Raw genomic sequence first — 21,290 nt, forward strand, 5'->3', positions numbered from 1 at the left:
TTTCAATAGCTTTTCATTACTTTTGACAGTAATATTTGTCAGACCTTCTTAGAAGTTTCACTAGTGACTGCATCTTACTCCTGTATGGCACAAGACAAGTTGTCTGCCAATATGTCCAGCAGTAGGATTGCTGTTGTCATCAGAAATGTGTGAAGCTGCGTAAACCATGTGTGTTCAAATACATGCTGCAGAGCAGGAAGAGAAAATGATGCACTATGTTGTAATGCAACACATCATAATCATGAGTATTGGGAAGGAAGTTGTCGTTTCCTGTGACAGAACAGGGGAGTTATAAAAGCATATAATAATAGTAGAATATTTCTTGTCAGATAAAACTATGTAAAGGTAGTTCAAATTGCCATACCAACATTGACAGTGTTCTTATGAATTTGTTATTAATCATTTTATTCCTTTCTCACTCTGATGTTACAAAAAGGAAGAGGAATAAAATCTATGAAGCTTTGAGTCTCTCTTGAAAGCAAAAATAAGCAAATTCACCATTAAGGCAGAAAAGCTGGCCAATACACTTGTAATTCTAAACCCTTATAGTACACAATGACAATACCTAGGCAAAGTGGCATGAGTTAAGGCTGGTATGGAAGCCTAGATTTTCAGCCTTATGTGTGAAGATATTACTTTTGTGAGACTATATCAGATCCTTAATATGAGTAAAACAAATAATTATTTTTCAGAATAGTGGAGGCAGGGAGAGGAGAAAGCAAAACAAAAATACCCGCACGTTAATGTGCACCCAATAAGAAGCACGTGTAATTTACTATTAAGCAGTGAGCTTATGTTTTCACCTTGTCCTGTAAGTCTAAGAAATAAAGAAGTATAGAAAATAAGGCTCCCTACACTTCATTCATGCTGAGATATGTTCCAGGTTGACATGAGCTGAGGGTGTATGTGATGAAATATTATAATACTCTGAATTCTTAAAAAAGGCACGTTAACATCTGTTAGTGTTTTAATCTAAAATTTTATTCATAATAAAGCTGGCCAGGTATATCCAAATTCGAAAACCAGCACCAGCCTTTAGGCTAAAAATGTAATGAAAAGATTGTATGAATGTAGTAAATGAAAAGATTATGAATATAAAGACATAATTCCATTATTATCATCATTATTCAGAAGTTACAAAAATATGATGCTGTTTTTCAAATGCACCTGTTTGCAGTAAGCTGTTTTCGGTTGCCACTTACAGCCTACAATGACAAGATTGTCGCATTTCTGAGACAGCCCAATATCTTTGAAATTCTACAAGAGCGTCAACCAGATCTTACCAGGAATCATTCACTCAGGTAATGATGTTGATTCTGATCTCCAGCTTTACTTTCAGCTGACAGTCCCATTTCAGATCAGACAATCAATTAGTATACTTTTTTTCTGGCAAAGTTTGCAGTATTTTTTTTTTAAATAAAAGGGCACATTGCTGGTTGGCTGGCTGTCCATGGGTCATTTATAAACTTAAACTCTCTCCTTCCTCCCTCCCTGTCTCTCCCCAGATCCCTCCATAAAAAAATCCCCCAAACCTTCTGTAATTTCAGCGTGTCAGAAACAAGCTTACTCAAAGAATTGTAGGAAACATTCCTTTAATGTGCTGTTGTGTAGTGGCCTTGGACCTTTGCAATAGTGCAGTTACGCTCTTTCAGGATCTTGCACGCATGCATCCAGCCTGTCAGCTGCAAGGCCATAAATAGCGCACTTCAGTCTCATCTCCATGTCTTCTCATTTGGTTCTCTGCTCAGCTCCTCAGCCATCGTCAGGTGGTGTCCAAGTAGGGCAAGGTTTCCCACGCTGGGGAGGGAAGCAGGGGAAAGAAAAGGAATAGTAGGAGCAGGTGAAACTGCATGACCCTAGATCTGTCCTTCCTTCCTCCTACCCCCACTGCAGATGTGGCCATGGGCACCTCTGTGCAAACCACAGCTCCTCAAAAGGTACCTGACTCCTCCCCCTGTTCTTAAACTGCAGCTTGACAAATTGGTCTTATCTTCTCTGCTCCCTTAGCTCCCTAACCACATTAGCGCATGTGCCCTGGCTCCCAGAGCCACCAATGAACTCTGCCATCACCAGTAACATGTAGCCTTGGGCAACCAAGGAAGTGGGAAGAGTGTGCGTGTGAATAATAATTTTCCGTGAGGAACAGGGAAGAAGAGAATAATGAAACCAAGAAGGGACGGGATGAACAAACCCATGCTAGGCAGGTAGGGAGGGGAGAAAGTGAGCCTAGATGGACAATTCAGGGTGCTGGGGCATGGAGCAAGGGCAACGGGAGCTGGAAGAGGATGTTGCCAGCCTGCCATTCCATTACAAAGACAGAGTATCTGGGGGGGAAAAGGTTGGAGCTACTGACATAGGATATCTCCAGAAGTCACAGAATCTCACCGACAGGCAGGCAGGCAAGATGTGGCCATTGGTGCTGTTGAATACGTGTGGGTCCATGGGTGTGAGGCATTCAGATAGAAAGGCGTTGGTTGGGGCCCTGCTCATCTTTCTTGATGTATACTGTAGGGTTCTTCCTAAACCTAGAGTTGGTCCTGCTTTTTTGGATAAGTTCAAGCAGCAATATCTATTTAGCATGTTTAGAGTTGCACAGATGGTTTAGGAACCGACCAGTATAGTTCTTGCACAGCCCCACGAGATACATAGTATGTTATGAAAGATGCTTTATAATATTATATGGTGATTACGATATTATATAGCACAGGTAGACTATAACTGATACAGAGTGAAATTCACCCCTGTGCGGAGGGTCAGCACAAAGCCACTAAGTCCTTCTTACACATGTGCTTAATTTTTAAGAGCATGAGTAGTCCTGTTGATGTCATTGGGATTACTGACATGCGTAAATTAAGCATGTAGTTAAGTGCTCTGCTGGACTGAAGTCAAAGGGTTTAGCACATTGCAGGACTGAGCTTTAAATCCCTCATAAAAATGCTGGTCTTGCATAGGTCTTATGCTGACCCTTTTCACAGGAGTGAATTTCACCCTTAGGGTATACCTATTTTGAAATTCAAGTATATGTTGCTTAGCTGTAAAACTAACTCGCTGTTAACATGGGAATTAGAAATTGGTGTTCAAATGTATGTTTCCAGGGCTATCTTGGACACGCTACTGTTGAAAAATGTGTTAGTTCATTGCTGCACATCTTTCATTATGGTGGTTATGTAGATTTTGATCTCGTACACTCTGGCTGCCAATGCAGTGCTCTCACATTCCAGAGTCAGAGACTCACGTGTTCTAACAGCCTGATCAGTATGTGCTGGCTCAACAGTTCCCACTACTTATCTGCCTCCTTTTCTGTGCAGTGATACATAGGGTCTGAGTGCACAGCAATTAGAGGTGTGACTGCAGCACATGTAGCTGAAGTAACTGGTAGTAACACTTGAGTGGCTGGCCCGTGCTGCGCCCATGCTGCCGCAACTTCACTGTTGTTGTTGTTCGAGCTAGTTAGATCAAAGCTAGCTCAGGTATGTCTGCACATGCAGCAATCAAACCTCCGCTTGTAATGTAGACATGCTCTTAGTGACCCTGCTTCCTGCATGCCCTGCACGTTCTCAAAACTCAGCCAGCTATCCTGGTTTGCATTTTCCCTGAGCTTCGTGTCCTAACAAGTAGACCGATGACTGATTTATCCTCTGAATAAGTCCTGGCTGACAACCCTGAAATCAAGTACCAACAGAATTCACACTTTCCAGAAAATTGAGGGAGGAGGAAAATTAAAACTCCGCAGATCTCAGCCTGTCAAAATGTTTTCTGTTTGTACCCATATTATTATGCAGAAGGCTGGTCTCATTTGAATTGTGTTAAACACGTGAACAAGCCAATCCATCAGGTAATAAAATTAAAACCAACTTCTGGTTTTTCCCTGAGGTTCTTGGCTTCAGTTACTCCAATAGCAACAGCCCCAATGTCTATTTTCCCCTTAATTTCTGCCCTATTTTACTCAGTTTGCAAATCAGAAGATGTTCAAAGGATTATTGACGCTATCAGATTATGCTTCTTGTAGTATCTTGGATCCTGGATCATAGCATCAGAGCAAGCTAGCAGCTGGGACCTTGTCAGGATCAGTTAGTTTACAGCTTAAAATTACAGACCAAGGGTAGAAAAGGTGTTAGTATATGCCAGTAGATAGAATCCATTACTCACTAGGTACAGTTTGTCCCTGCTGATATCCCTATAGTAACTAGATTGAAGAAATGTGTCTGACTCTTACCTGCCTTAGCAGAGGGATGGAGGATTTTATTGAATAGAGGACCATGATGGTTTGAGAGGTTACACTGCATGGCCAGATCTTTGCTCTCTTGCTCCTTGGAGTTATCATGCTTGGTTAAGAATTAGCTGCCTTCCTTCTCCCCCTAGCCCCTGCTCCAACATTCTTTAAAACTGTATCTCACCCCATTTTTATAGGACTGACACTTCCATCACATCACTGTGTATTTTTTATGAAGGTGCCACTACCCGTTTTCCTAGTTAGCTCTTTAAGGCCCTGATTCAGCAAAATACTTGAGCATGTGCCTAATCTGAAACATGTGACACTGAGTAGTGCCCTTGAAGTCACTTAAAGTTAGGCAGATGCCTAATTACCAATTAAGGCCTATGGAGGGTGGTGATTAATGGTGTGTGTATGGCCAGTATGCACTCCTGGGACTCTGTTGTATTTTTGTTCTATTATCAAAGGTGCATGTTGAGTTTAAATTCTTATGGAAGTTTAAAAATAAATCAGATCTTGGATTACCTTTGTTTTAATACATGTGCACACAGTTGGACAGTATGTAAATAACTGAGCATGTTGTTATTGACATTCACGTCTCCATAGCAGGGATTATAAATTACTTCCAGTTGTATAGCAGCTCTTTTCTGGATTGGCTGGACTCTCTGACTCTGACTCTTATGGGGGTGGGAGGCCATTACTGGGCTTTCTCTGGTGTTTCCCTAGTAGACATGCAGGGCTTGAACTGCATTTTATGTATTTTCCCTGGTGTCTTTGCTTTAATTGGGGCTTTTGATGAGGAGTTTTGGGCCAACCCGTGTGTGTCGGTAGTAGCTCTTGTGGTTTGATTTTCTTCTCTTGTCTGTGGCTTTTAATTTGTTTGTGTCTGAAATGTGCTGGTTTACTGCTGGAAAGTTTTTACAGTTGTTTTTCTGAGGAAGTGATAGTTCCTGGAGGGATTTTTTGTTGCTTGCTGAAAGTACAGCAGTTGTTTTGTTTTTAAACATGCACGCTTGCTCGCTCGCTCAGAAATCCCAGCCCCATTGAAGTCAAAGGCAAAGTTCCTATTCCCAGAGGGCCAGAATTTCATCCTTTTTTATTTCTGACCTGACTTCTAGTGCTGCCACTGCTATGGCTTCATCTTGTTTCCTCTTCTCTGCATCTCCAGTGTTCTCATAGACTTTAAGGTCAGAAGGGACCATTATGATCATCTAGTCTGACCTCCTGCTCATCTTCCCCTCTGATTGCCTCACTATATCCCTTTATCAACTTTTGCTTCTCTTCCTCCCCATTTCTGGTCATGTGAACACTACTTCATTCTTTTTCCTACCACCTCCCTTCTAGTTCCTCCCACCTTTCCTCCCTGCCCTTATAAATCTTATGCTCCCAAGTGTGTTTACTTTTCTTTCTCCTCTGCCTTGCTCCTTGTCACCTTCAGATGTTATACAGGTTCTTAGGTCCCTTATTCTTGTTCTCCCATCCTCAATCCCGTCACCTTTCCTTGCATTCCGTATTTAATGCACCTAACTTTGTTCCCATCCTTCTGTTCTTTTCCCCTCCTTCTCAACAGCTGTGTTCATTCATTCTCTCTTTCTTTCTCTCTCTCTCTCTCTGCCATTTTTAGCCCCCTTGTCTGCCTCCCTCTATTTTCTTTGCCGTCACTTAAATCTGGCTGTCTCCTTTTGACTTTCTGTGGCCATCCTCTGACAGATTCGTAGAATCACCTTTCCCCTTCTCCTTCCAACAGCTTCTCTTCTTTTGAGGTCCATCTAGCCAACCTTTTACTACTGTTCAAGCTGTTGTCATCTTCCATCCTGCCTCAGTTCTCTTTGGTGGGCCTCATGCCTGATTCTGAACAATTTCAGCTTTTAAATTGGTGATCCCTCCATCTCCCTGCTGAAATCTCTTCTCTTGTTTTCTCCTATTGATGCTCCCCAGTTCCTTTGACCTATAGCTTCTCTCCCACCAGGGGCCCATAGGAGGCCACCACAACCCCAAAAATGGCCATGTAGCTAAGCTTGCTGGGGATGTGCAGAATCAGCACATCTCATCAATAGCTTGGTGCAAACTCAATCACCCAGTCTCCAGGAGAGGCCAGTGGTGAACTCTTAACCCAGAGTGCAACAGATTTCACGGGTATAGAGAGGTGTAAATTCTGAAGCTGGTTCAAGGTCGTGTTCTCCTGACTCTGTTGCAGTTAAATAACACATACACTTCACTCACCCACCCCCCAATAATTGTTTTTATTCAAAAGCATGCATCTGGAGATTTTAATCTGCGTACAGCCTAAAAATCACTGGCATGCATAGAACACAGAATAGTGACTGACATGAATTATTGGGAGGTGGGGGAGGGAAGTATGTGGGGGTAGGTGGCAAGGGGAGGGCTGGGAGAAAGAGAGAGATGCATGCATACACACAGCAGAAGGCCTTTCTGGAAGATCTGTAAGTGCAGTGTTGTACATAAAACCTGCCTTAAAAAGCATGATGATCTGTAACATACAGCTTGAATTTGTACTAAAAGGGGAAGGGGAGAGGAAAGGAGTCGGAGAGTACTACTTTAAGCAGTTCACTTTCAGAATAGCAATGTCCTCCCACAGGGCTCTGTCTGCTGCTTTGAATTCAGGGCCACAACTGATACTAACTTGAGGGATTGATTTTTATTGGTTGGATGGCTGTGTTACCTGAAGCAGCCTGAGCATCTTACAGATGAGGGCAACAGGAGACTTATTCTTCTGAACAAATTAGGTTAGCTTTTCTTTTTTTGGTTGTAAGATTCTATTGCTCACATGGACATGGTGTGGCAGGGAGAAAAATGGTGTCTGAAATACAGAGGCATAACCCAGAGGTCTACTTGATATATCCAGCATTTTTTCTTGTTGCTCTGGTGTACATTGGTGCCTTGTTTGCAAACGATGTTTTGGAACTCTTCCTTTGCTTAAACAGGGAGAAGATCCAGTTTATCCGGACAGAGGGAACACCTGGACTAGTGCGTTTATCCAGTGATGCAGACCTTGTCATGTTACTAAGGTAGGTAGCAGTGCTTCATAATGGACGGTTAGGAATATGCTGTGAACAGCTGGTGAAGTGCCTTTCTGTGTATTGTGTGTACTGACTAGGTGACCTAAATGTCTTCCCTTCAGTTCTCAGAATTGCAGCTGGGGGAGCTGCAGCAGAGGATTCAGACTTGATTTTTCCAGTGCTGAGATTCCAGATGTCGGTTATTAGCAGGGAGATCACATTTTTCATAGCGGTGCGGAAAAGTGATTATCCCTGCAGGAAGGAGGGGGTAAAAGAGTACAATCCAGCAAGTAGAATTTAAATCCAATTACAGTCCAAGCTACTATATGAATCTCTTACAAGGAAAAGAATAAATGGGCTTGTCCTGATTGCCCTAAATTGTTCAGTTATAGTCGTCTTTAGAAGGACAGAGATTTATATAAATCAGTACAGTTTGAAAGTCCCTGCTCTGTGCTCCTTCAAGTATATTTTCTGTTTAGCTCTGTGATTTGCAAGTACCAAGTTTTGGCAAGTTAACACTTGATATGATTCTGTTATTTGAGCTGAACACTACACTGTCTGTCTTTCAACTATGCTGACAGTTTTTGCTCACTTTGTTGATGGGGTGATTGGTTTTCACTTTTTAGGAGTGGGGAACTGTCCCTTTAGTGTCTCCCACGTCAGCATTAGTTCATAAAAGAGAGACAAAGGAGAAGTAATATCTTTTATTGGACTAACTTCTGTTGGTGAGAGAGACAAAATTTCAAGCTTACTTTTAAGAGCTCTTCTTTAGGTCTTCAGACCTGTGTAAACTTGATAGAGCAAAAACTGTTTTTCAGGGAAAATCTAATATGTCTTTAGAAAAAAGTTTTTTAAATTTAATGTTAAAAATGGTCTAAATTATGAAGTGTCCACATTAATATAATTATTATTTGGGGGTGACATTGCATGAGCATAATGGTCCCTTTTGGCCTTAAAATCTGTGGATTAATTAAAAGCTATTTTAGTCCGAAACTATGTTGATGCTATTTAAAGAAAAAATAAAAAGAATAGAAGACAACAAAACTGTAGGATTTTTTATTGGTACATAATACATGAAGAGGTCATGGGTTTTGCAGAGAGAAACCGAGGTTCAGTTCTATTTCTGTTTTAAATAGACATGATATAAATCATTTTGTCATTGCTGCTTGAATGTATTTTTCGTTAATCTGTAAATTCTGCTAATACCAAAGATTTCAAGTAATTCTTATAATGGAAATGCAATAATTTGATACTATATTGATATCTCTCTTTTGTGGAACAAACATACTTTTAAAAAATTGATAAAGACAAAGAGCACCACCACAAAAATGTACAAAACCAAATATCTGATTTTTCAGATTTTATTCACTTAACACACTTCTTAAAATCATATGTTTACAATGATTTTCTCTTAGTTTAACTATTAAGAGATTTGATCTGTGATTAGCCCTCTTTTCAGTCCTAATAATAATCATTGTACTCAGGAAATGCATTATTGAATACATGATTTCTGTGTTTCCATTGATTCCCAAGAGCCTCAGTGGTGTACCTCAGAACTCACTAAGCTGGGTTGTTATTCGGTAAGTTAGCTATAGGGTGATAATAAATATTGATGTAAAAGCAGAGATAGGGTAGTTTAAAACAGTAATTTAGTGTGTGTGCCTGATTTCTTATTTTAGAGTTAAACAGGAAAAAAAAATTCTAGCAGGCGCAAGGCTGGGCTGCTTCTCTATGCATCCTTGTCTTCACTTCATTCAAAATTTCTTACTGCTGGAGAATTTTCTTACTGCTGGAGAACATTACACAAATTGTAAAATGTTTTCTCCCATGCATCAATAAAACTCAAATTTCGGCTGAATATAAACACTTTTCTATATAGGGAATGAAGGTGCCTTGGTTAAAATAGCCTGAAAATAATTGAGGTAACACAATATTCTGTATCAGAGATGGGGTTCTTAGGAGGAGATAATTTGCACTTTGAGCTTGTAAACATACCATTAGGCTGTATCCTATGCAGTTCTAGTTTTATCTTGATAGTTTAAACACAAATCAGGTTTTTAATTTATTCCCAGATTGAACCTTTTTTTTTCAGATTTTATCTACACTTGAAGAGCATAGTTCAACCTTTCTCTGTGGAAAAAATGTATTATAAACTGCAGATGATTTTTTAGGAGTGCAAAAATATTACCAGTAAATATCCATTCCAAAAAAAACCCAAACCATTCATAAAGAACTATTGCTGGTATCTGTAATTAACAGATTTGATATGAATTCTGTTTTATTTTAACCAGTTAGATTATGATGTCACTCAGAAATGAGAGAACCACAAGACAATGATGTATTGTACAGTCTAACAATTGAAAATAAAGATTGTCATTTAACTAGTCGATTCAATGTGTATGTGTTGTAGTAACATCCAACAGCTATGCTATTTCATATTTTATTTTATATACATATTATGTAAAAACATTATAAACATGTCTGCTTTGGATGTTATGTTCTTATCAATTTGGAAAAAATCAATGAGATTTAGAGATGTACAAACATTCCATACATTGTCTATGAATTAGAGCTATCAATTAATTGCAGTTAACTTAAGTGATTAATGCTATTTAAATAAATAGTTGTGAATAACTGCAGTTTTAACCACACTGTTAAACAATAATAGAATACCAGTTTAAATTTATAATAAATATTTTTGGATGCTTTTTTTACATTTTCAAATATATTGATTTCAGTTACAACACAGAATACAAAGTGTACAGTGGTCACTTTATATTTTTGATTACAAATATTTTCACTGTAAAAATGATAAACAAAAGAAATAGTATTTTTCAGTTCACCTCAGAAAAGTACTGTAGTGCTGTCTCTTTATTGTGAAAATGCAACTTACAAATGTAGAATTATTATTTTACATAACTGCACTCAAAAACACAACAATGTAAAACTTTAGAGCCTCCCAGTCCACTCAGTCCTACTTCTTGTTCAGCCAATCGCTAAGACAGACAAGTTTGTTTACATTTGCAGGAGATAATGTTGCCACCTTCTTATTTACAATGTCACCTGAAAGTGAGAACAGGCATTCACATGGCATTGTTGTAGCTGGCGTTGTAAGGTATTTACTTGCCAGATATTCTAAACTTTCATATGCCCCTTCATACTTTGACCACCATTCTAGAGGACATGCTTCCATACTGAATTTAAATTGGTATTCTGTTCTTGTTTAACAATGCAGTTAAAAGTCTGATTAATCACAACTATTTTTTAATCTCTCAATTAATTGTGATTATTTTTAATCATTTGACAGCCCTACTATGAACTATTAAATGGTATCTAAATTATAGATTATTTCAATGTTTCAGGATGTGAAAGTTATACTGTACTTCCTAAAAAACATTTTATAATCACAGAAAAATAGGTGAGGCATACTGAAGCCTAACCTGGTGAAAACTGTATAGGATACATTTTTCTCTGTTCCTGACGTGTTAAGTAAGAATAAATGAAGCATTAATTCCTAATAGACTAAAGTGTATATTGTTCAATTCACTAAGCCAATTCACACATGATTGATTACACCAGAAGTTCAGAGTATTTGTCTCTGTTCTTATGTACAGTATTGCACATCTTTGTACAGGAAAGTGCCATGAATGTTAATGGTGTGTTGGCAGGGAAAATGTATAAGCAAAAGTATACAACAATGTAACTTTTAAAGGGTTCATTAAATACATGGACCTTAGTTTTGAAAACAAATACACATCATCACATTGAGATGTCACACACAACACTACGAACTGTGACTTCCCAGTCACTTGCAAGATTCCAGCCCTTGTTATACAGAGATAACATTGAAAGAAGGGCAACAAACCCCTTCTTTTTTCCATTCTGAGCATGCACATGGGAGATAGGTGAGTGACTTTCTAAAAACCAGACTGGCTTTGAAGGCCACAGCTATTGCTAGAAAGTAGAACATATCTTTGGCTCAGATAAACATCTTCTGTCTTCTTCTCTTTGCTCCTTTTTACCAGTTTGTTCGAAGAAGAAATAATGTCATACGTGCCGCCACATGCCTTACTTCATCCCAGTTATTGCCAATCCCCAAGAGGTTCTCCAGTATCCTCACCTCAGAACTCTCCAGGTAAATTTTGTTGAAGTTTACAGTGGGATCTTTAGAGAGATACTTAGTGTGGACCAAATAAGACCTGGGAATAAGAGTTTTTGTCATTGACTTCACCAAGATCAGGATTTTACGTTCTGAACAAAAGCAGTAAAGGAATTCTTTGGCTGTCGGACGACTTTTTCTGTAATTACTTCATTATATTGACAGATTTAGTTCTGCATGATGTTTCTCAGAAGAGCCCTTTTTGTAAGACATGAAAGTCTTTCCAGATGATGAGGTCCTAGACAGGAAGATAATGAGAATCCACTGTAGTCCAACAGAGGTTGGAGTTACACAACAAAAGTATACGAATAATGTAAATGCAACATTATTATTTACTCTCCAATTCTGAACAGTGGTGTCTCATTTTCATATGCAGTAGAAACATATAGCTATGTGTATGGAGTTTATTTTCCATGATTTTTGCTCTTTAGTCTGTAAATAATGTCTAAATGACTTGTATTTGTTGCAAGTTGTAGCACTGCTGATCTGACTGCAGAGGTTTCTTTGATGGATTCTTTACAGGCTATAGTGTCTTGGTGGCCTTTTGAAATAAGTTGGTGTTCTCAGTCCAGTTCTGGTAGGGTTCCTCATCACAAAACCCACCACTGAGAGTGGTGGTAATTGGCACTCTTGTAAGCGTTTTGACCAGAGTAGTTAGGGATTGAGGTCCTGACCCAGCAAAGCACTTAAGCCCAAGCTTAGCATTCATTTTAGCACCTCTGAAAACTTTACTCCTACTGCACACAGGACACAGTGGCTTAGTAACTGCTGTAATCCCCCAAAGTATTAGTTTCATCACAATACTATAATAATCTCATTACAGTATTTTTGTAATGCTGCTGTCATTATTAATTTACATTTTGCTTCACATAATTACATCCCAGTTTCCTTGAGATCAGAGCTCTGTTGCTGCAGCAGAACTAAGGCCTAATCCCATTTCTGATTCTAGCAAACCAGCGTGATGGGGCATGAACCTCTCAAACTGGAAACTTGCCTTGGGCTCACAGTGAGATTTGACAATAAGAAAAATATGTGTTCAAACTCCAGAGCTTGTGCTTTGTTTCTGACTGGTAAAACTTGTTTCCAACTGATTTGAAAGGGTTCACACTGGGGCACCAAAGCCTAGAGGGCTGAGGAATAAGGGGGCGTGACAACAGTTATACAAAGTCAGACTGCTGTCACTTACCATGTGTTTAAGAGTGTGCATAGTGCAACTCAAGCCTGCTACTGCACAATGATCATTTAAAACTACCAGCTGCACATTTGCCGTCATGTCGCCCATTATGGTCTCATCTGCCATGCCAGGATGTTAGGGCGGAAACACTCTGGCGAGAGGAATGGAATCTGTCATAATTCCCAACCAGTCCCTCATCGCCGACCCCACAATCTGCCCGCCTGGTTTTGACCTGCCCCGTCGCCAATCGTCTCTGTTGAACAGGTTCCGGATGGGCAAGGTCTCTGTGCAGCCAGCCAGTATTGCTGGGGCTTTCGTGACAGCCCTCTGTGCAGCTGCGGCACAACACACAAAGACAATGACGCACACTGTTGATGAATGCCTGCTGACTAGGTTCATTGGTGGCCTAGAAGAACTGCATCACGCCATTGAAGATACCATCGCTTGGCTAGATGACTGTGCAGACACTCAATAAATCTGTCTGCAAGCGTACACTTTAGAACTTAGTGACAATATCTATGCATGTTTACATAGTGATTAATAATTTAGTTAATTCAGACTAAATTATTTCAAATGAAGCTAAGCCTGTTTTCTCCTCTGAGGTCCACACACAGCAGTTTGATGTTTTCAGATATAGTTGGTATTATTTTATTGGAAAGGAATAGTGATAAATAAGTAAGAGGAAAAATGTGGGCTGAGACAAGACCACACCTGGAAAATTCAAGCCCATAAGAAAGGTGATCAGAATGTTGTGTTTTTGTAGTCTTGCACTCAGCCCAACAGAACTAATAATCCATGCCCCATTCTCACAAGCCTGGGGTAGCATGTGTGTGTCCTGAAAGTCAAAAGTCTGGGTTCTGTGGGACCCAAGGGGGGACTCTTTACTGAAAACATCCTGCTACCACTACCCCTCCAGCAGGGTGCTGTCAGCCTGAGCTCTTCAGCCTATCTCAATGGTGGCGTTCTGCTGGGAGAATGGTGATCTCTAAAACAGCAAGGGTCTGAAGCATTTGCCTTTTGTAGCTCAAACCAATACCTTGAACTTATGTGGAACCCAGTCAGAAGCCAGTCTAGGTCACAGAGCACGGTTGTAAAGTTCTCCCTGCAAGAAGTTTTGCTATCCCAGCAGGCTGTTGCATGCTGCACTATCTGAAGGTTCCAGGTGGTCACCATGAAATGTGATTCATTTCACTCTTAATATGGATTTTGTTGCTGTAGAATGAATGCTACCACGCTCCAGTGTTTAATTTGTAATGAAAGAGATGCCGGGGCTCAAGCAGGGTTTTTTTTTTTTTATACTTTCATAACTGATGCGGTGAGCCAGAGGTGACGGGGCTATGAACTGCCAAGCCCAGAGGTGCTGGGGATCATCCCTGGCACAAATTTAAGTGCTGGATCGCTCCACACAGTCCATGAACTGGGTTGGCAGGAGGGGCATAATAGGTGTAAAATAAGTTAGCTTCTCTTGAGGGGTCCTTCTCATCAGATTTTGTTGTTTTAATAAAATCTTCTAAGAGGATTTAGGAATCCTAAGTAGTTTGTGATGGATAAGGCCCCCTAACTTTCCAACAGACCTGTTAATGGGTCCTAATCTGCCCTGATAGAGCTGGATGTACAAAATCTGCTCCCCCCCCAAAAAAAAGTGATGGGATCAAACCGGAAATCTTTGATGTGCTTTGGGGAGCAAGGGTATGGAGCTGTAGTGTCCGAGCAAAGGTGCTTTGAGGCATTTGGCTTCCTCAGAATACGCAAAGATAGAACACCTCAAGACTGCTATGGGGAGTATCTTGCTCCCTTGCATCCCAAAGAGAGGAGCGGTGCATGCTCTCAAAAATGCCTGCTGCTGCTGGTAACTAGCAGACACACTTAAGTCTGGTCATGCCCCCATTTTAACTTGTCACTCCCACCCTAGGGTTATGGAGAATGACAGGCTACAGTTTTGTATCTACATCAGTACAGTTAAATTCCAATTATCCGCGTTATTTGTATTTCATATGAAATGTGTATTCTGTTTATCCGAAGCTTTGACTGTATCCTGAGAATCTGGATAATCAGCGTTTACCTGTATGGTACTCAGCATTGGCAAAAGGGCACTAGCAACATAGAGGCTGCTCCTACATCCCTCTTTCTCACTCTACTCCGTGCCATGCACCTGTGAAGGGCAAGGCAGCAATTTGTGCTGAGTTTTTCATGACTGTTTTGATAACGACTCTGTTCTGAACAGCAGTGAAATGTACATCCACAGCTAGTGTTACTGTTGTTGCTTACATTTGTGGCAACTACTGTTTGTGTAGAAACTATTTCTTGTTGTTTGTTAAGAAGCAAGAAAAAATGAACATCCATATACATGCACCTTATTGCTGCTGCAAACTATGATCAGAAGGGACTCTATCCTCTCAGTTCTCATTTCTGAAGTGCGTCCACCAAAATACCCTGGTGAAGGCCCTGATTCAGCAAAATATATAAAGCAGCTGTTTAAGGTGAAACACATAATTATTGCCATATCTATCCAGAAAAGCACTAAATACATGCTTAATTGCTTTCCTGAACTGAGACCTAAATATTGAAATATGAAGATTTTAGATTAATTTTTCTTACAGTTGCAATCTCTGTTCTAACAAACACAAAAAGATAAATAGAAAACACATTTAATGGGCCTATCAGTCGTTTGTTTTTGTGGATGAAGGCCTATGACTTTTTAAGGAGAAATCTTTGAAACAGGTCATCATTTCTACTGGGGCTCTGTCTGTTTTTGTATTGCCAGATTAGCTGCTCTGTAAAGCAAGGGGGTGATCTTTTTAAATTCCTTTTGAATTTCTTGCAGTGACACTAATCAGGCTGAACTTGCTGGCTTTGCTGTGAATGTGATGTTTAACTTTATAGGACTTGATTAATATCCATGTATCCTAAAATGTGGTGGTGTCAAATTAAAAGAAGATTTCTGAATGCAGAGGATACAGTTATAATAGGGATCAAGTCAGTGTTTTGATCAGTAACCTCAGTCACAGATCTCTTCAGCTACTGTGCTCTTCCATTAAAGGACACAAATAGTCATGAAATTACTCTTTCTATCTCTTTTGGAGACTATAATCTGTTTGAGACTTCAGCCTGATTACCCATATCATTTGTGTTTTTTGTAGCCCTTCCCCTCCCCTAACACTTTTGGTTCACAAGGTGGAAGTAATTGCTATAATTGCCCAGGAATTTCTTGGCAATTGCAGCTGATTTGCAGTGAGAGTTTGTCATGTGCTGACAGAATAATTTCTTGGTAATTTTTGAACCATGAAGCAATATGTTACCAGTTTTATTTACCGTGATGTATCTTTTAGCAAAAGTTTCCTTTGGGGGCTGTTACCACAATGCAGATGAAAGGATGGGTTTGTCACATTCTTTGGTGAACTCATAATTGTACCTCCCTCCACCCACATCAAAATAACACCCAAATAAACAAATGATGGGGAGGACATCAGTTAATGGACTGTATGTATTTAAATGGCTACATATTTTAGAGTGTTCAGCAGAAAGGTCCAGTAGGAAGCACCTGGAATACTCATTACAATATAAACAGCTACTGGAGGTTCATTTGATGTCTATGGTTTAATTTTCCAGAGATGTTCTGCACATGTCTCCCGGAGCAACGAAGATCTCCTGCCATGTTCTCCCTCAGAGTCCAGTCTTTTGACTTTCAGGACACACACATGTTCTGCCTGGCTTCTGAGGATGGGGCATGGATTATTAGTTCTGATAGGTTGAGTGGCTGAGGGAAGGACTACAAAAACACAGCTTTCTGATAAACTCTCCTTAAGGGCTTGAATTCCTCTCACATGCACTACTCCCATCACCATCCTTCTGGTGACAAGGAAACACTTGGGATTCTTTAAGGGACCCATGCATGGCATTAGTTGTTGACCGATATGAGAAACAATTTCCTCTACCTCTCCCACATCTGCCCAGAGACTGAGTATACAGCTTCTTCCAGCAGTTCCGGCCCAGAGGGTGAGGACACTACCTCATCCACTCCACCCACCTAGCTGATGGCTAAGCAAGCTGCTTCCTCACCCCAGCTTACTTGTCAGAGTCTCTGAGCACAGCCCCCTCCCATTTAGAATCTGAGCAAACTCCCTGCTCCTCCTCTTCCCCCTTTCCTTTGCTGAAAGCTAGGCACATTGCCTCCACAGTAATGAAACCCCCTCTGCTGGGTTAGCCTTATATAGGGAAAGAAAAGAAAAGTGATATACTGAACTGGCTGATATTTTACTTATAAATAGCTTTAAAGCCAATTGCATGCACACATCAGATTAGTCACAAATGAGTAGTTAGGAGCCTAGCCATATTCTTAAGTATAGGAAATGTCAACCTTTCAGGTATATTTTGAACAATATATATTTCAATGATCTAGACGCCAAAGAGGGAGAGGAATTTATTTAAAGTTATAAGTAAGTAGGGATATGAGAATGAAATTAAAAAGGCAAAATGTAGGCTGAATCTGAGGGCACTTTCTTGCAGTGAAAACTTTTGGGCTGTGGAATAGTCTCTCGAGGGACGTAGAGGAAGTTCATTGACTGAGATGTTTAAAACTAGACTGGACTAAACACAAGAAGGTACCACTGGCTACACAGCTCAATTGGGAGGGAGGTGGGATAAATCTTCCCCCCATGCTCCCTGTCACATTAGTATCAGTGGTTTATTTTACCCAATTTGCAATAACTGTGCATACAACTGTAGGTAGATGTGCAATTTTTTTTTTTGGCATACAGATATCTGCCTCTGCCTCTCCTTAAAGAACTGTTCCTTAAACTTATATCTCAAAAAATGAATTCATCTTTTTGAGCCATGTCTGAAAGAAACTTAGTAGAGCAATTAATTTGACCCAGATATTTGAATGAAGAGAAAGGTCTTCAGTCTTTCCTCTCTCCCGGTATTTTTCTCCTTTGTTGTACTTCTCTGATTAAACTTTTCCACAGTATCCTCTCCTCAGTAAGGTGAGAAACTCCATGCATTGAAAGAAGATGTATTACATGCATAGGACATACTAATTTAGCTCATTGGAACCTGTTTTTCTTCTTGACAGCGAAAGAGCATGCATCATTTTAGTAGTTAAAGACTGGTATTCATAAAATGTACATATGCCAAACAAAAGTTGAGTCTTTTCCAGTTTCTTTGTTTGGTTTTGTGGGGGTGGGGTGGGGAGATGGCTGCTTTGGATGGCTTCAACATTTTAGGACTTATTCTAAAATTGTGAAGCCATTGGACAAACAAAGAGCAATCAAAAACATCTAACCCTGCATTAGGCATGGAGACATGGATCTCTTATCAGCTTATAAACTAGGATTTTAAAAGAAACCAACCGTGTCTATGCTTTCGGTCAGCAAAGAACCTTCTTTTCAGTCAGAGCTGGAATGTGATGCTTTGCATAGCTGCAGTTCATTTTCTGCTTGTTGTTTGCTGCAGGTACTCAGCGTGCTAATGCCAGAGCTCCAGCTCCTTATAAAAGAGATTTTGAAGCCAAACTGAGGAACTTCTACAGGAAACTGGAGACTAAAGGATATGGACAAGGGCCAGGGAAATTAAAGTATGTAGAAGCATCTTATCAAATAGGGTTTATCTCACAGGCAGAACTTCTTTCCTTGCAGGTATAAGAACCTCTTTCCTCTGGGAATCCCATTGGTAACATGATGGATTCTTGCACTTGTTGAATTAAATGTGAAGCGTGTTATAAGGCACTCAAAGCCATCTGACTCACAGCAGAGAGCACATTTAAAGCATCTCTTCCCTATGTTACCTCCTACAGTAGTATCTTCATATGCACATTAATGCTACTGCAGTGGCAGAAAGTCCTTTGAAGAGCAGCACTCAAAGAAACAGAGCAGTTGGGCCACTTCCATTGCATCAGTCACTGTGGGGCAAGTTGAAATAACTCTATTTTCTTTTGTCTTGCCCAGCCACAAAAATAAATATACGTTCATATGATTCATCTTTGTGTAGATACAGAATCTTTACTGGGCAGAATTTGCATAATTAAATATTATTGCATTCCAAAGAATTTGAAACTTCTTGGGGCTGGTTTATTACAACAGTGTAAAACCAAATAATCCATAACAAAAGTTCCAGACATGGAGTCCCCAGTACAAGTAGTTATTAAAATTCAAGACATTTCATCCCTCAATTTTCCCCCATACCACACACTGGCACCTTTGATGGTGTCAGGGCTCTCAGTCCTCTCCTGTCCTTGTACCAGAACAGCCACCCCACCCTTCCAACCTGAGTGCAACCCTGCTCTTCCCAACGGGAACCCCCACAGTCTCTCTCCTGTGAACATCGTTGCCAAGGGAGCTTCCCTCACTCCCACTGGCCCTCTCACAGCTCCTGGAAATGGGTCCAGCTCTCCAGCCCTGGGGATGTCAGGGGGTAAGCTCCTCCACAGCTCCCCTGCCTTCAGTCCTCTCTGGCCATTGGTTCTGGCTGTCCGACTGAGAGACAGCAGGCAATTCCTGCTGCTGCTCCTGCCTTCAACCCTCTCCAGCCCTGGTTCAGGGATGCCAGCCAGCAAGCCCCTCTCAGCCTTCTCCTGGGAACCACCCTCTGCTTCCTTCTGGGACTCCTCTAGTTCCTGGGTCTCTGGTACCTCTCATCTTCCTGTCCTGACTGAACCAGTTTACTCTAACTCACTGGGATTTCCTCTCACTGGGTCTTTCCCTAATCCTTTATAGCCCCCAGCTGCTGCCCTGCCCTCTTAATTGGGCACCTGCTTTGGCATACGTGAGATTGGACCTACATCATGTACTGGGTCCAGCCACCGTGTGATAGAACGGAGATAATCATCACATGATACTTGCCTAATTTAAAAAAAAAAATCGGTGCCATGCACCAACTGTGATTCTAAAACTCCCATAAGTTAGCCAAATAAAAACCTACTTTTAGTGGAAAAGATAATTTTCTCCCAAAGAACCATCTCCCTGCCTGATTCTAGTTTTCTAGCTCCAACCACTGTGGCACTAGAGTGATTTTTTTTAAAAATCACTGCATTTAGAAAAGGCAAGGTGTATTTTTCTTTGCCACTTAACCATTTTTGCTCAAAAAAAGAACTAGATAAATTCATGGAGGATAGGTCCATCAATGGCTATCAATGGCCTGTTTGCCAGAAACTGGGAATGAGCGACAGGGAATGGATCACTTGATGATTATCTATTCTGTTCATTCCCTCTGGAGCACCTGGCATTGGCCACTGTCGGAAGACTGGATACTGGGCTAGATGGACCTTTGGTCTGACCCAGTATGGCTCTTCTTATGTTCTTATGTAAATTTTCCAAAAATATTCACCTTTGGGCAGAGTCCAGACTCTGATCATTTCTGGTGAACATTTCTTAAAAAGATCAACAGCTGAAAAAGTATTTGAATGGAAATACTTACCTATAATGTAATGGATTTAAAAAAAAAAAAGCTGTAAAAAAGTGCTGCAGTGACCAGTTTGGCAAATAGCTTGTGCAAGAGGGTAGCCATTGCTAGCTATAAGATCTATGATATATACATGCTCCTGTTACCTTGTTTTTCTGGGTTCGTGAACTACAGGTGTATTTCTGGTAGGATTTACCATCGTACCATGAGGTTTTAAGCAAGAGAAACCAAACAATAGTTTATTTTGATACAAATAGGCCACTTTTTAATTAAATGTTGTTTCTAAGGTGTTTGAACTTTTACAAATAATATACTACTATAGCCACTTTGATATGACAGCCAGGAATAATTAGTAACACAATTTAAGGTGATTATATTTCCTCCTATTCTTCCCTCTCTTCTCCCTAAGGGAATCCAGTGCTTCATAAACATATTTTGGCCATGGACATAAATATTCCGTTCTATGTAGGAACGGAGTGGCTGTTATTCCAGACCCTTAATTTTTTTTCTTCTACAAATTTTCCAGTAACTAAGGCATTACAATTTTTTTTCATTTAGTACCAAATTCTGCTCTAAAGACCATTTGTCACTCCAATTGACATTGCTTGCTGTCCAGCTGTACCTCTTCTATGCATAAATACAGGATATTAAACTCCAGGGTTGTCAATCCAGGCAGCTCCTTTCACCAAATTTTACCTTTTGCCTTGCACTATATTGCTTTAGTTGAAGAGCCAGATTCTCATTTACCTTAAGGCCACCTTACACAGCCCTGGCATGGTAAACAGCCTTTAGAGTGGATTTAAATGCCCACTTCAAAACCCCTTAATGCAGCCAGAATGGTGCAAAGCAGACTTTGTGTAAATGAGAACTGGACTTGAAAAATGTAAAATACTGTTTCTTTATGTGGGAGACATTGTATTGAATTCTAAAGTATATCCAAGAATCACATAGGCTAACAGATATTAGCTGCTAAATCTGGATCAAATGGTTGTATAAAGAGAAGATTAAATATTGTTTGTATCCATTATCCTGCACAGTTACCATCCAGTGTAACTATGTGTTTTCATCTGCAGTTCACCTTTGTGAATTACTGTTTTTAAAATTACCTTGCTGTGCAGATTAATCATCAGGAGAGACCACTTGCTGGAAGATGCCTTCAATCAGATTATGGGTTACTCAAGAAAAGACCTGCAGAGAAATAAACTCTATGTCACATTTGTTGGAGAAGAAGGGTGAGTAGAACAGGGATGTGGGCATGAACACATTAATCAACTATGTTTGCAGCTGTGCTTGGCTATTTCACCATACTGCTGCGGTCTAGAGTGGAAA

At 40.3% G+C, this 21,290-nt stretch overlaps 1 protein-coding gene and 1 long non-coding RNA gene across 9 annotated transcripts in view; one reads left to right on the top strand and one right to left on the bottom strand.

Moving 5' to 3' along the window:
- Window positions 1-21,290, top strand: part of HECW2 (HECT, C2 and WW domain containing E3 ubiquitin protein ligase 2) — a 246,969-nt gene that overhangs the window by 196,429 nt on the left and 29,250 nt on the right. For 7 of the 8 annotated variants that reach the window (XR_005586030.1, XR_005586029.1, XM_039493848.1 and 4 more), the window contains 5 exons: window positions 1,178-1,301; window positions 7,159-7,242; window positions 11,259-11,368; window positions 18,018-18,138; window positions 21,080-21,193. Coding sequence is in view for 6 of the 8 variants with exons in the window: in XM_039493848.1 (XP_039349782.1) it covers window positions 1,178-1,301; window positions 7,159-7,242; window positions 11,259-11,368; window positions 18,018-18,138; window positions 21,080-21,193 (553 nt within the window). In the remaining 2 variants the exon portion in view is untranslated. The remainder of the gene's footprint in view (window positions 1-1,177; window positions 1,302-7,158; window positions 7,243-11,258; window positions 11,369-18,017; window positions 18,139-21,079; window positions 21,194-21,290) is intronic. The other variant, XM_039493852.1, reaches the window with a different exon arrangement.
- LOC120374365 overlaps window positions 1,605-21,290 on the bottom strand; it is a 72,263-nt gene continuing 52,577 nt past the window's right edge. The window contains exons 3-4 of the long non-coding RNA XR_005586042.1: window positions 21,068-21,149; window positions 1,605-1,797 (exon numbers count right to left, since the gene is read on the bottom strand). This is a non-coding gene — a long non-coding RNA (uncharacterized LOC120374365). The remainder of the gene's footprint in view (window positions 1,798-21,067; window positions 21,150-21,290) is intronic.

The sequence above is a fragment of the Mauremys reevesii genome, linkage group 11 (assembly GCF_016161935.1).
Source record: "Mauremys reevesii isolate NIE-2019 linkage group 11, ASM1616193v1, whole genome shotgun sequence".
Classification (NCBI taxonomy): domain Eukaryota; kingdom Metazoa; phylum Chordata; order Testudines; family Geoemydidae; genus Mauremys; species Mauremys reevesii.